This window comes from Sus scrofa, chromosome 1 (genome assembly GCF_054392235.1).
Source record: "Sus scrofa isolate SSC_HxYL_T2T_F1_AM1 chromosome 1, Sscrofa_HxYL_maternal_Yorkshire_Landrace_v2.0, whole genome shotgun sequence".
In the NCBI taxonomy this organism is placed as follows: Eukaryota; Metazoa; Chordata; class Mammalia; order Artiodactyla; family Suidae; genus Sus; species Sus scrofa.
In genome coordinates, this window is record NC_139383.1 from 190,456,845 (window position 1) to 190,469,153 (window position 12,309).

General features: G+C 35.6%; 1 protein-coding gene across 3 annotated transcripts in view; it reads right to left on the reverse strand.

Annotated features, from left to right (window-relative positions):
* Nucleotides 1-12,309, reverse strand: part of NEMF (nuclear export mediator factor) — a 48,972-nt gene that overhangs the window by 20,944 nt on the left and 15,719 nt on the right. For all 3 annotated transcript variants that reach the window (XR_014818199.1, XM_001924630.6, XM_084980669.1), the window contains 7 exons: nucleotides 10,528-10,605; nucleotides 10,232-10,440; nucleotides 9,802-9,993; nucleotides 9,462-9,525; nucleotides 7,245-7,333; nucleotides 3,266-3,369; nucleotides 1,816-1,878 (listed from right to left, as the gene is read on the reverse strand). Coding sequence is in view for 2 of the 3 variants with exons in the window: in XM_001924630.6 (XP_001924665.2) it covers nucleotides 1,816-1,878; nucleotides 3,266-3,369; nucleotides 7,245-7,333; nucleotides 9,462-9,525; nucleotides 9,802-9,993; nucleotides 10,232-10,440; nucleotides 10,528-10,605 (799 nt within the window). In the remaining variant the exon portion in view is untranslated. The remainder of the gene's footprint in view (nucleotides 1-1,815; nucleotides 1,879-3,265; nucleotides 3,370-7,244; nucleotides 7,334-9,461; nucleotides 9,526-9,801; nucleotides 9,994-10,231; nucleotides 10,441-10,527; nucleotides 10,606-12,309) is intronic.

A 12,309-nucleotide genomic window follows, 5' to 3' on the forward strand; every position in this document is an offset into this window, starting at 1 on the left:
TCTTATTCCTGATCTTAGGGGGAAAGCTTTCAGTCTTTCACCATTAAGCATGATTTTTAGCTATGGATTTTTCATAGATGTTCTTTACCAAGCTGAGGAAGCTTCCATCTATTTTTAGATCGTTAATTTTTTTTTTTTTCCACAAACGGGTACTGGATTATTGCCAAAGGCTTTTTCTGCATCACTTGGGAACATTATGTGGCTTTTGTCCTTTATTCTCCTAATATACTGTATTACATTGATTAATTTTCAGCTGTTAACCTAATCTTACATTCCTGGGAATAAATTCCACTTTGTCACATGTATAATGTGGATTCAGTTTCCTAACATTTTGTTAAGGGTTTTTCTGTCCTCATTCATAAATGATACCAACCTGTAGTTTTCTTTTGTTGTGATATCTTTGTAGGGTTCTGTTATTAGGGTAATACTGGCCTTTTAAAATGAGTTAGAAAGTGCTCCTATCTCTTTTATTTTGGAAGAGTTTATTAAGGATACCGATGTTCGGTCTTCTTTAAAAGTTTCACAGATTTTAGAAATTGAATCATGTTTTTTTGGTTACTCTAGCTAAAGTTTTATCAATTTTGCTGATCTTTTCAAAGAACTAACTTTGGTTTTATTGATTTTCTCTTTCTATACTCTGTTTTATTTCCACTCTAATCTTTATTATTTCCTTCCTTTCCTTATTGTGGATTACTTGCTTTTATTTATGTAAATTCTTTTTGGCAACGCCCAAGGCATGTGGAAGTTCCTAGGCCAGGGATCAAATCTAAGCCACAGCAGTGACAACACCAATGAATCCTTAACCACTAGGCCACCAGGGAACTCTTTCTTTTTCTAAATCTTTTTTTCTTTTTTGGTCCCATCCATGGCACATGGAGGTTCCCAGGCTAGGAGCTGAACAGGAGCTGCAGCTGCTGGCCTACACCAGCCACGCCAGATCCAAGCTGCATCTGTGATCTACACCACAGCTCATGGCAACGCCAGATCCTTAACCTACTGAGCAAGGCCAGGGATCGAACCTGCGTCTTCATGGATACTAGTCGGGTTCATTAATTGCTGAGCCAGGACAGACACTCCCTTCTGCTAAATCTTAATGTGTACAGATTTGTTATTGATTTGAGACCATTCCTCTTATTACAGGTAGTCCAGCTATAAATTTTTGAGTACTGCTTTAGCTGCAAATCCTAAGTTTTGACAAATTTTGCTTTCATTTTACTCATCTCAAAGTATTTCCTAACACCCTCGATGATTTCCTCTTTGATCCACTGGTTATTTATGAGTGTATTGTTTAGTTCCACACATTTGTGAACTTTCTTCTATTAGTGGTGTCTAATTTCACTCCATTGTGGCCAGAAAACTTAATTTGTATGATTTTATTAGTTTTAAATTAATTGAGACTTTATAGACTATCATATGGTCTATCCTAAAGAACGTTCCATGTGCACTTGAGAAGAATGAATAATCCAATGTTGTGAGGTGGAGGTATGTGTTAGATCTATGTTGTTTGAGTCTCCTATTTGCTTACTGTTCTTATATCTAGTTATTCTATCCATGACTGAAAGTTAGGCATTGATATCTTGAACTGTTATTATTAAACTGTCTATTTCTCCCTTCAGTTCTGTTAGATTTTGCTTCATATACTCTAGGGCTTTCTTGCTGGGTACATATACATTAATGACTTTAATATCCTATTGATGGACTGATACTTTTATCATTATAAAATGTCCTTCCCTATCTCCATTAATGATTTTTCTCTTATACTAAAAATATTTTAAAGAAAAGAAAAGTTCTGAATAATAGAAAGAAATGTATTACCTGTTGGATTCTTAATTACACAACTAGTCGCTCCATGAAGGTCAGCATGTACATAAATGTCTCCTTTAAAACATAAAAATTATTACATTAAGTCCTCTTTTAAGTTGAAATTGTTTATCTGTTTACTGTTTAATGGCTTCCAAATTCAAAAGACATAAGAAGACATGAAGAAAAGTCCATCTCCCACCCCTAGGAGATTTCTTATAGGCCTCCTTAGAGGAAAATGATGCTAATATGGCAGATTACAAAAATAGTCACGGTTCTTCTTCCTCCCTCTTATTCACACCTCTTTACTTTATGACCTTGAAACTTCTCCCATCAAGAGGGGGAGTCCACGTCCCCGAACCTCAAATCTGGGCCTGCTTCATGACCTGCCTTGGCCAGCGGAATGTGGTAGGTTTGAACAAATATCAGTTCCCAGCCTAAGTCTTTGGAGGCCTTATATGCATCCCTTTTTCTCTCAGAAATTTGCTGAGTTACCTTGCATGCAAGCCCAGGCTAGTCTGTTCATGGGTAAGAGACACACAGTGCTGAGTTATCTTAGCAAGTGCAAAGGTCCTGAGGACCACAGATGGGTTAACAAATATGACACAATAAGAAGGACAGTCTAAGGGGGAGAAATGAGACTAAAGAAGAAGCCAGGAGCCTTGTAAGCTACCGCTAGGATTTTCAGTTTTATTCTGAAGTATGTGATAGCAACAAATGAATAAGTGAGCAAAGAGATGAATGTAAGAATGAATGGTCAGCCAAGGAAAAATAAAATGCAAGGTTCCTAACAGGAAAAATAAGCAGCCATTGCCTGCCATGGATAGTTCTTCTAGGACTTGAAACTCAAAGACGACCAAAATCCATACAGTTCCATGAAAGGCTCAGCTCACAATGAAGAGAGCTAGAGAAGACCAAGCCCTGGGACCAAGTCCTGGGTACCATGCATCTCATCCCTGTTGCTTTCTTTCTTGGTTCTGGATCCTCAGGGGACCTCAGATTAGCTCTGCTATTGATTACTGATTTCTGATACTTTCAATGAGGGTTCAGCCACAGTTAAGTGTTGGTTATCAACAAACAAAAACAAATGAAAGGACTTACAACACAGGGCTTAAGTCCTGTTTCTAAATGTGGAAAAAAGGTTACAAACTTCAGCACGGAAAAATTAAGCTTTTAAAAATTTGATCTACAGTGACTCTGGAGGATTAAAAGCTCTTTTGTTAATGTAGCAGATAATCAAAAGTATAACACTGCAGATTAGCTCAGTATTACTATTACTTCAGGAATATTCACTTAAAATGAGGATTAAGTATCAAAGCACATAGTCCGCAAACCATAAACCATCAAACTCTTCCTAAATTAAATCTGTCAAAGAAAGACATATGAGATGAAAATCTACACCAATACTGACATAACTGATCCAATTACCTAAGAGAAAATTCTTTAGAATTTTAATCTTACCTACCTGGTGTCAAGTATCTTTTCACAATTATTTCATTCTGTTGCTGATCTCTTCCACCAATAATTAGATAGTTCTCTGAGCTAATGAACCAGAGAAATTTCTCAAACCTACCAAATTTAAAGAAAAAAGTTAACATTTCTTTCCTTTCATAGTTGCCTAAATTCATACCTTTTAACAAACAAAACAGAAAGCTGTCCTACCTGTGTAGGTTATGACAAGTTGATGCCTTAATTTCTTAAGATATCAAGCTCTATTTTATTGAAAACTTGTAATACAAATTGCCCTTATTCTTAAGACAGTCTTAGTAGAAAGTCATCAAATTTTATGTTTAAAAAAACATGTTCTTTGTTGCCCTCCCACATACATAGCCTTTTTAAACTGAAAAATAAGTTATAACAATGAATTACAAAAAGCAAAAGCATAAGATGTCTCATGGTCCCTAGGTTTAGCTTTCTTTCAGTGGGACACTGGATAGGCTTTGGGACCACTGTTAAGAAAGTAGTTTTCCCATTTGGTCCTCAATGAATCCATTGAATATTTACATATATGATATTCTTTATACTTAAAAAAAATACTAAGAACTAAAAATTGCTGTTAACTTGAGTTTTCATGAATAATACATGCCACTGTGACAAACCGTAAAGAGTGTATATTTGCATGACATTTAGAAAATGAGATGAACATAAATATTACCTACGTTACATATGACCAGCAAGACAGTCTTTTTATGATTTAATCTACAATTTAAAAACTTCTGGTTAAAGATGACAGAATGATCACAGAGATTAAAACAAACTATCTCATATTCCCCAAAATATAATAGCAAAAAGATTTTACTCCTATTTTCTAATCTCATTTTTTAGTGAATAATACATATACGTGGTTCAAAAACTTTTTAAATTACAGAGAAGGGTATGGTAAGAGCTCTCTTCAGTTTCCACGACTACTGAACAGGGGGCTGTGAGCTTCCTGTATATCCCTCTCTAGAGTTTCTTTATACACACGGAAGGGGAAAAAATTTGCTATTCTAAACCTTTTCTCCTTTGTAGACACAACACACATTGTTCTTGCATTTTTTTTTTTTTTTTTTCCCTTTAGGACCACACCTTCGGCCTATGGAGGTTCCCAGGCTAGGGGTCTAATTGGAGCAACAGCTGCCGGCCTACATCACAGCTGCAGCAACGCCAGATCCGAGCTGAGTCTGCGACCTACACTACAGCTCATGGCAGCGCCAGATCCTTAGCCCACTGAGCAAGGCGAGGGATAGAACCTGCATCCTCATGGTTTCTAGTCAGATTTGTTTCTGCTGTGCCATGATGGGAGCTCCTATTTTTTCATTTTTTCACTTAAAAATATATCTTCCTCATTGCTGAATGAATGTACTATACTTATTTAACCACTTCCCTATTGGTGGTAAACAGATCTGTAAAAAAGACATAAACCCACATGGACAAAGAGAATGAGAAAGATGAATCAAGGATGTATTCTGTAATCACCTCAGCAAAGGAATGCCTAATTAACAAGCCAAAAGGTGTTCCCTTGTGGCTCAGCAGTTAACCTGACTAGGATCCATGAGGATGCGTTTTCAATCCATGGCCTCGCTCAGTGGTTGGGATCTGGCATGCTGTGGCTGTGACATAGGCTGGCAGCTACAGCTCTAATTCAACCTCTAGCCCGGGAAACTTCCAGATGCCACAGGCACAGTCCTAAAAAGTCAAAAAGGCACCCCCACCCCAAAACCAACCAATCAAAAGAAAGCAATAAGACAAAAAAGAATACAGAACAGATAGGACACACAGAAAGCAAATAGTAAAATGTTAGATTTAAACCCAAATATATCAGAAATTATGTTAAACATGAATGTAATCAATTCTCCAGGTAAAATGCAAAAATTATCAGACTAGAAAAAAAATGACATATATATATTCCTTTAAAATATAAGGATATAAAAATGTTAAAATGTATTGATGCAAAAAGACATACCATGCAAATACTAACCAAAAGACAGTTTATACAATTTAAACATCTCACATGGATGAAAAAAAAAGATGTAAGTTAAAAGGACATTTCGTTAAACTTAATAAAAAGCTCAGTTCATCAGGAAAATATAACAGTTCTCCATTTGTATCTCCTAATTACATAGCCTCATTTATATATAGCAAAAATGATTTAAGGTAAAAGAAGAAATGACAATCCATAATTGTGTGATATTTAACACACCTCTCTAGTAATTAGGAAAACAATTTTTTTTTTTAGTCACATCCATGGCATGTGGAAGTTCCCAAGCCAGGGGTTGAAACTGCACCACAGCAGCAACCTAAGCCACTGAAGTGACAATGCAAGATCCTTAACCTTCTGTGCCACAAGAGAACTCCAACAATCATTTTTTTAAAGAGAAATAGTAACGGTTCCAAATATCTGAACAACATGATTAATAAATTTATTATTTTTTTTAATTTTTTTTTTTTTTGTCTTTTTGCTATTTCTTTGGGCTGCTCCCGCGGCATATGGAGGTTCCCAGGCTAGGGGTCGAATCGGAGCTGTAGCCACTGGCCTACGCCAGAGCCACAGCAACGCGGGATCCGAGCCATGTCTGCAACCTACACCACAGCTCACGGCAACGCTGGATCGTTAACCCACTGAGCAAGCGCAGGGACCGAACCCGCAACCTCATGGTTCCTAGTCGGATTCGTTAACCACTGCGCCACGACGGGAACTCCTGATTAATAAATTTAGAGAAAAGCACTCAGTAACTGTAGAAAAGACTCTCTTTTCAACTATATATGAAATGTGTAAATAAAGCTGTCCATAAATAGACTGGGCCATAAAGCAAGTTTCAACAATAAATACCAAATTATTGAGATAATTCATGTCTGACTATTAAGTACATTAACCTAAAAATAAGTAACAAAAAATAATTTTAAAAAACCCCTATATGTCTGGAAAGTAATACATATACTTCTAAATAGTGCATGGGTGAAGAAACCACAATGGAAATTAGACTATATCTTGACAAAGATAATGAAAATACTGCATAACAAAACTTTTTAGATGTAGTTAAAGCTATGCTGAGGAAAATTTATCGCCTTAAACATATTAGAGAAGAGGTTCGGGGGGAGAGGGGAAAATCAATGAACTAAGCTTTCATCTCAAGAAATCAGAAAGAGAAATGCCAATAAATCCCAAAGAAAAGTGGAAGGATGAAAATAATCATTAAAACAGAGAGTACATATACAATAGAGATCAACAGTCAAAAACTGGTTCTTTAATGATATTAGTATGACTGAAAATCCTCTAGTCAGACTAATCAAGAAAGAGAGAAGGTACAAGTAACTCTTGAATAAAAAAGAAGTCATTAAAAGTTCTACAGATGTTAAAAAGTTAAGTAGAATATTATAAACTTTTTGCCAATAAATTTCAAACTTTCGACACAATACACAAAGTCTTAAAAAGACACTGCTAACCAAATCTAGAAAATCTGAGCAGTCCTTTGATCTACTAAAGAATTTAAATCTGTAATGAAAAACATCCCCATAAAGAAAATTCCAGAACTTTTCAGCTTCACAGGTGACTTCTACCAACATTTAAGGACAAATGATAAAGGAATACTTCTCAATTTGTTTTATGAAATAATATAACCTTGTACCAACAGCTAATAAAAACACTACGAAATAAAGATTACACATCAATCATATTCATCAATAGAGATGTTAGAGAGACAGTAAAGAAAAATACAACAAAACTGTCAAAGCTGGAAAATAAATGGACAAGTGAGCAGACCCAAAAGGCTGAATCGTGAGCTAATGGTGCAAAAAGCCAAGAAACCAATCAGTTTACACTGTATAAAAGCACAAGGTATTGCTAGAAATAGGGTTAAAGATGGGATTAAAAACAGGTGGAATGGCTGAAAATTTGATCAAGAAGTAGCAACTTCCCTAGATCTTCTAAACCACAAAAGTATTTTAAAAAGGTAGAAACTTACCAATATACTTTTCTTGCCTTTTGAATAGAGGTAACTGTTTGGACTTCTTTTAAGGTTTGCTTTGTTTTCTTTTCTGCTGATTTGAATGCCTATTTATAAGAAAAGAGTTTTTAAATAATTTTTTTGTCTGGTTTTTAAATAATTTTAAAAAATGTATTTAAATAACTCCAAGTAAATGATAGGTTAAGAAATAGTTTTTTAAATGTCACAAAACGGCACTATCCATAAACATACACCATATACACATGAAAGTAACGAAATAAAAAAAATTTTTGCCTTAAATATCAAAGGTTTACTCTATATAAATAATTGCTCAGCATCTACGAATGAAAAAGAGTATCATCTGTTTACCAGATACTGAGTGCAACCATATAACAGGTTCTGGGTTAGATGCCAGAGATGTAACAATGAATAAGACAAAGTTCCTACCCCATCCCACTAGGGTATAGGAGAAGAGACACATACACAACACATAATTATTCAAATAGACATGGTAAATGCTTCAAAGGATGCTATGAGAGTATAACAAGGGAACCTAACTTATAAGTGATTATAGTTAAAAAAGACATTTCTGAGGACATGGCATTTAGGCTAATGCCCAAAGGATTAATGGAATTATCAAGGCAAAGAATAGGAAGAAGAGCACCATAAGCAGAAAGAAAAGGCCAGCTTGACCAGCAAGGATGATGACAGGGTAAAGCGTCAGGAAATGAGGTTGGAGAGGTAGAAGGGAAACTAAGTCATGAAGGCTACTCATTTAACAAGTATTAATGTGACTATGTTCTAGGTGATACTCTAGGGTTGGTATATAGCGATGAACAAAAGAGGTGAAGATCCAGGAGTTTCCGTCGTGGCTCAGTGGTTAACGAACCTGACTAGAATCCATGAGGACGTGGATTCCATCCCTAGCCTCAATCAGTTGGTTAAGTATCCAGCATTGCCGTGAGCTGTGGTGTAGGTTGCAGATGTGGCTTGGATCCCACATTGCTGTGGCTGTGGTGTAGGTCGGTGGCGATAGGCTCTGATTCAACTCCTAGCCTAGGAACTTTCATATGCAGGGGGTGTGGCCCTAAAAAAAAAAAAAAGAGAGAGAGTTAAAGATCCTACTTTCAGGTAATCTACATTTGAGGGGAAGACAAGTAAACATAGAGACAGATCTTTTTTTTTTTTTTTTTTTTTTTAGGGCCACACCCACAACCTAGAAGTTCCCAGGGTAGGGGTCGAATTGGAGCTACATCTGTCAGCCTAAACCACAGCCATAGCAATGCCAGATCTAAGCCAATGAGCAGAGCCAGAGATCGAACCCAGGTCCTCATGGATGCTACTGCTGATCCACAGCAGAACTTAGGGCCGATGTTTTTAAAGAAGAAAAACAAAGCAGAGAAAAAAGGGAGTGATTGAAGAGTAATGTTATTTTTACTTAGAGTGGTCAAGAAAGGCCTCTCTGAGCCTCATGTACATAGACATGTGAATGAAGAGAAGGATTAAACCATGAAAAATTTGAGGTTAGAACATTCTTGGCAGAAAGAACAGTAAGTGCGAAGGCCCTAGGAAGGCAGTATAGGCCACTGTTGTAGGAACAGCTAAGGTCGCAGTGTAGCTAGCAAGAGTATGTAATAAGAGAACTGTAAGTGATGAGATGAGAGAGAAGCAGATTGTGTAGGACCATATAGGACAGGAGCAGGGCTTTCACGTCTTAAACAAGATGGGAAGAAACTGCAAGACTTTGAACAAACAGAAATGACTTCATTTTTTTTTTTTTAATTTAAAAGGATCACCATGGCAGCTATGTGAAGAACAAATTATAGCACAAAAAGGGTAGACAAAGAGAGATTTGGTAAGAAGCTACTATTACACATTACAGTCCATGTGAAGAGAGATGTTGGGGCCTAATGAGAAGTGGCCAGATTGTAGTTATGCTCTAAAGAAAGAGCCAAAAGGATTTGCTGATTGACTGGATATGGTTTATGGGAAGACCCCAGGATGAATTACTCCAACATTTTAAACCTGAGCCAAGGGAAAAGTAATGAGACAGAGAAACCTGGGGAGGAGAGGCTTAGTGAAGAAAACAAATACTGGAAATACACACTTAAAGCAAAATTAAGTTTGAAAGGTATTTCTGAATTTGAAAATCTCATTTAAACAGAAAAAAATAGTCTATTAAATTCTTAAAGCAAAGAAAAACAATTAACATTCACTCTAAGAAACAGTAAATACCTTCTCAGCAGCTTCAACAGTCTTCTGTGTTTTCTTAGCAGCATATCTCTTGTGATCATAATACCTAGGAAAATATATCTCTTAATTTTAGATAAAATCTTTATTCTTTAGTTTTCTATTTATTTCTAATTTTACAGACTTCAAATCACCAAGAACAAGTTCTGTGTATCATGCAACTTTGTTTTGTATGTTCTGTAGAAAAACATATAATGCACAAAAGATAAGTATTTCCCCCCAAAGTATATACAGTCAAAATAATGATTTTTCTTATACTTAATACCCTTACAGATTTATTGCAGGTAGTATTTACCTAAAATTTATACTTAAATTTATGACTTACTTTTTGGCATTGGCATATGCTGACAAACTGAGATCAACATCAACAAGCAATGGCCTATTTTTCTGAGGCTTCTGCAATTGTTTATTCTTTTGCTTTTTCTTTTTTCCTTTTGGTGGTTCACTTTCATTTTTCTCAGTATTAATGTCACCATCAACATCGTCATCTTCCTCCTCTGATAACAAGTATGGATTTCTATTAAAAATATTCAATAGTATTTCACTAACGTCAATGACATCACTTTATATTCAATTTTTCTCAGTGAAATTAAAAATGGTTTACAGTAATTGCATTGTTCTAATGTAAATTAATTTTTTCTGTATTTCCAAAGATAAATTTTCAAATAAAAGAAACAAATTTTAAATGAATATAGTGAAAATTAAATAACAAAATAAAGATAGGCACTAAATGCTTAACTAAGAGTCAAATTTACCTTAGCAGCATTGTAACATGATTTGTTTGCAGTTTTAATTCTTTGATTGCATTTGCAACAGGGTCTCCTTGAGCTTGAGCTTCCTTTACAATTAATCCAATTTCTGTCCAATCTATCTGGTTGGCTAAAGCACTTCGAACAACCTGAATGGCTCTGTCAACAATCTGTAGGTTCATTTCTATAAGCTCTCCTTTAAGTTTGTCTATTTCCTTAAGAAATAAGCCAAAAACATTTATTCTAATGACAGTTAAAGTTATCACTTTTTAAAAAGTATCTGAAAAAGCTAAATATAATACCTGAGCCTGCTGAAGAGCTTCTAATCTGTTTTCGTGATCCTTTCGGACATTATCTAATTTCTTCAATGCTTGCTTTTCCTTTTGTTGACAAAACAGATTTTAAAAAAAATTAGATTTCTTCTACCTCCTGTACCTTTTCTCTCTTACCTTCTCAAACTCACCATCCCACTGCTACTTCTGCCCCCTCAATGTTGTTACCTAGCTAGCTAAAGTTCCCCACAGTCCATCTCCATAGGTCTATCCTACCCCAGATTGTTTCATGCTCCAAAATTACCTCTCCTGGCCGTCTACCTCCCATTCCCTATAAAGGAAGGTATTTTGACTACAGGTCATAGTCAAAACATATTTTGTAAAGATATGCCCCTAAGGCCCTTGCTTTATTCAATCAGGCAGAATTTAAAATTTTTCCCCTATGACAGAAAAGTAAAGAATGCATTCTTAGCATTAATTCCTAAAATAGTTTTCACTTTACTGATGTTTTTAATTTCCTTAGTATTACTTCTAGTATTTTATAGAGTACTCTTTTTCCTAAATTAACAACACAAAGGTTTATGGTAGTTAAGTGACATTTTATAGTCAGCTCTCTGTATCTTCAGATGCAAAACGTGCAAAACCTGTATTCACTATACCATTATATAAGGGACTTGAGAATCCTAGGATTTTGGTACTGGCAGAGGCTTCTAGAACAATCCACTATGGACACCGAGGAATGACTGTATATAGCATTTTATCATATGAAACTTACATTTTAAAGTTATTGATTTAGGGGCAAATTTTTTTAACACTAGTATTATCAATTAATGAATATTTAAGTGATGAATGTAATATTAAAAATACTTATAAGAATGGTGAACATTAAAAGAAAAATGATTACGAAAATAATTAATAGGTATTCTGAAGCACATAAAAAAAGAATTCAATGTTGCTCTTAAACATGTTTACTTGCTGAAGTGCTGCCACCATGTGGCTATCGCCCTATGTAACTCATCTGACCTACCTACTTTGAAATTCTGCTATTGTTAATTGATTTTTTAAACTGAGGGGGAGGATACAGAGATTGACAAAATCTCAAGTTTTTGCATATATATTTTAAAATTTTATGAATATTTTTGAAAAATCAAATCTTTTTCAAATCAAGAGTGACTTGCCAGGACTTCCCTGGTGGCTCAGGGAGTTAAGGATCCTGCTAAGATCCTTAACATGCTGTGACGAAGGTTCAGTCTCTGGCCCAGGAACTCCGGCATGCCATGGGTAGGGCCAAAAAACACACACACACACACACACACACACACACACACACACACACACACACACACACATATAAAGCAGCTGTTATAAACGGGGAGAAAAGAAAAACAGTGACTGCAGCCATTTTCTAAAACCCTTCTTAAGCAAAAGCTCTCAACTCATGGTCAAATGTGCTAGGAAAACATACATATTAAGCTCTCCTTGTGGACTTATGATACACATAAAGCATATTAAAGGCCTAGTTTATTTATTTTTTGGCTGCACTTGAGGCATGCAGGAAGTTTCCAAGCCAGGGATGGAACCCTCACCACAGCAGTGATGACATGGGATTCTTAACCGCTAGGCCACCAGGGAACTCCTAAACGCCTAGTTTAAAAGTCCACTTTAAAAAAGAACACAGTTTAATGGTAAACAAATACATACTTATCTGTATAGGAAAAAATTTTCCCTCTCATCTGGCCTATTTAAAAATCTCCTTGAAATACTATTCCCTTTATAACAAAGTTTGAGAAGCTTTGGGTTGTTGTAATAAAG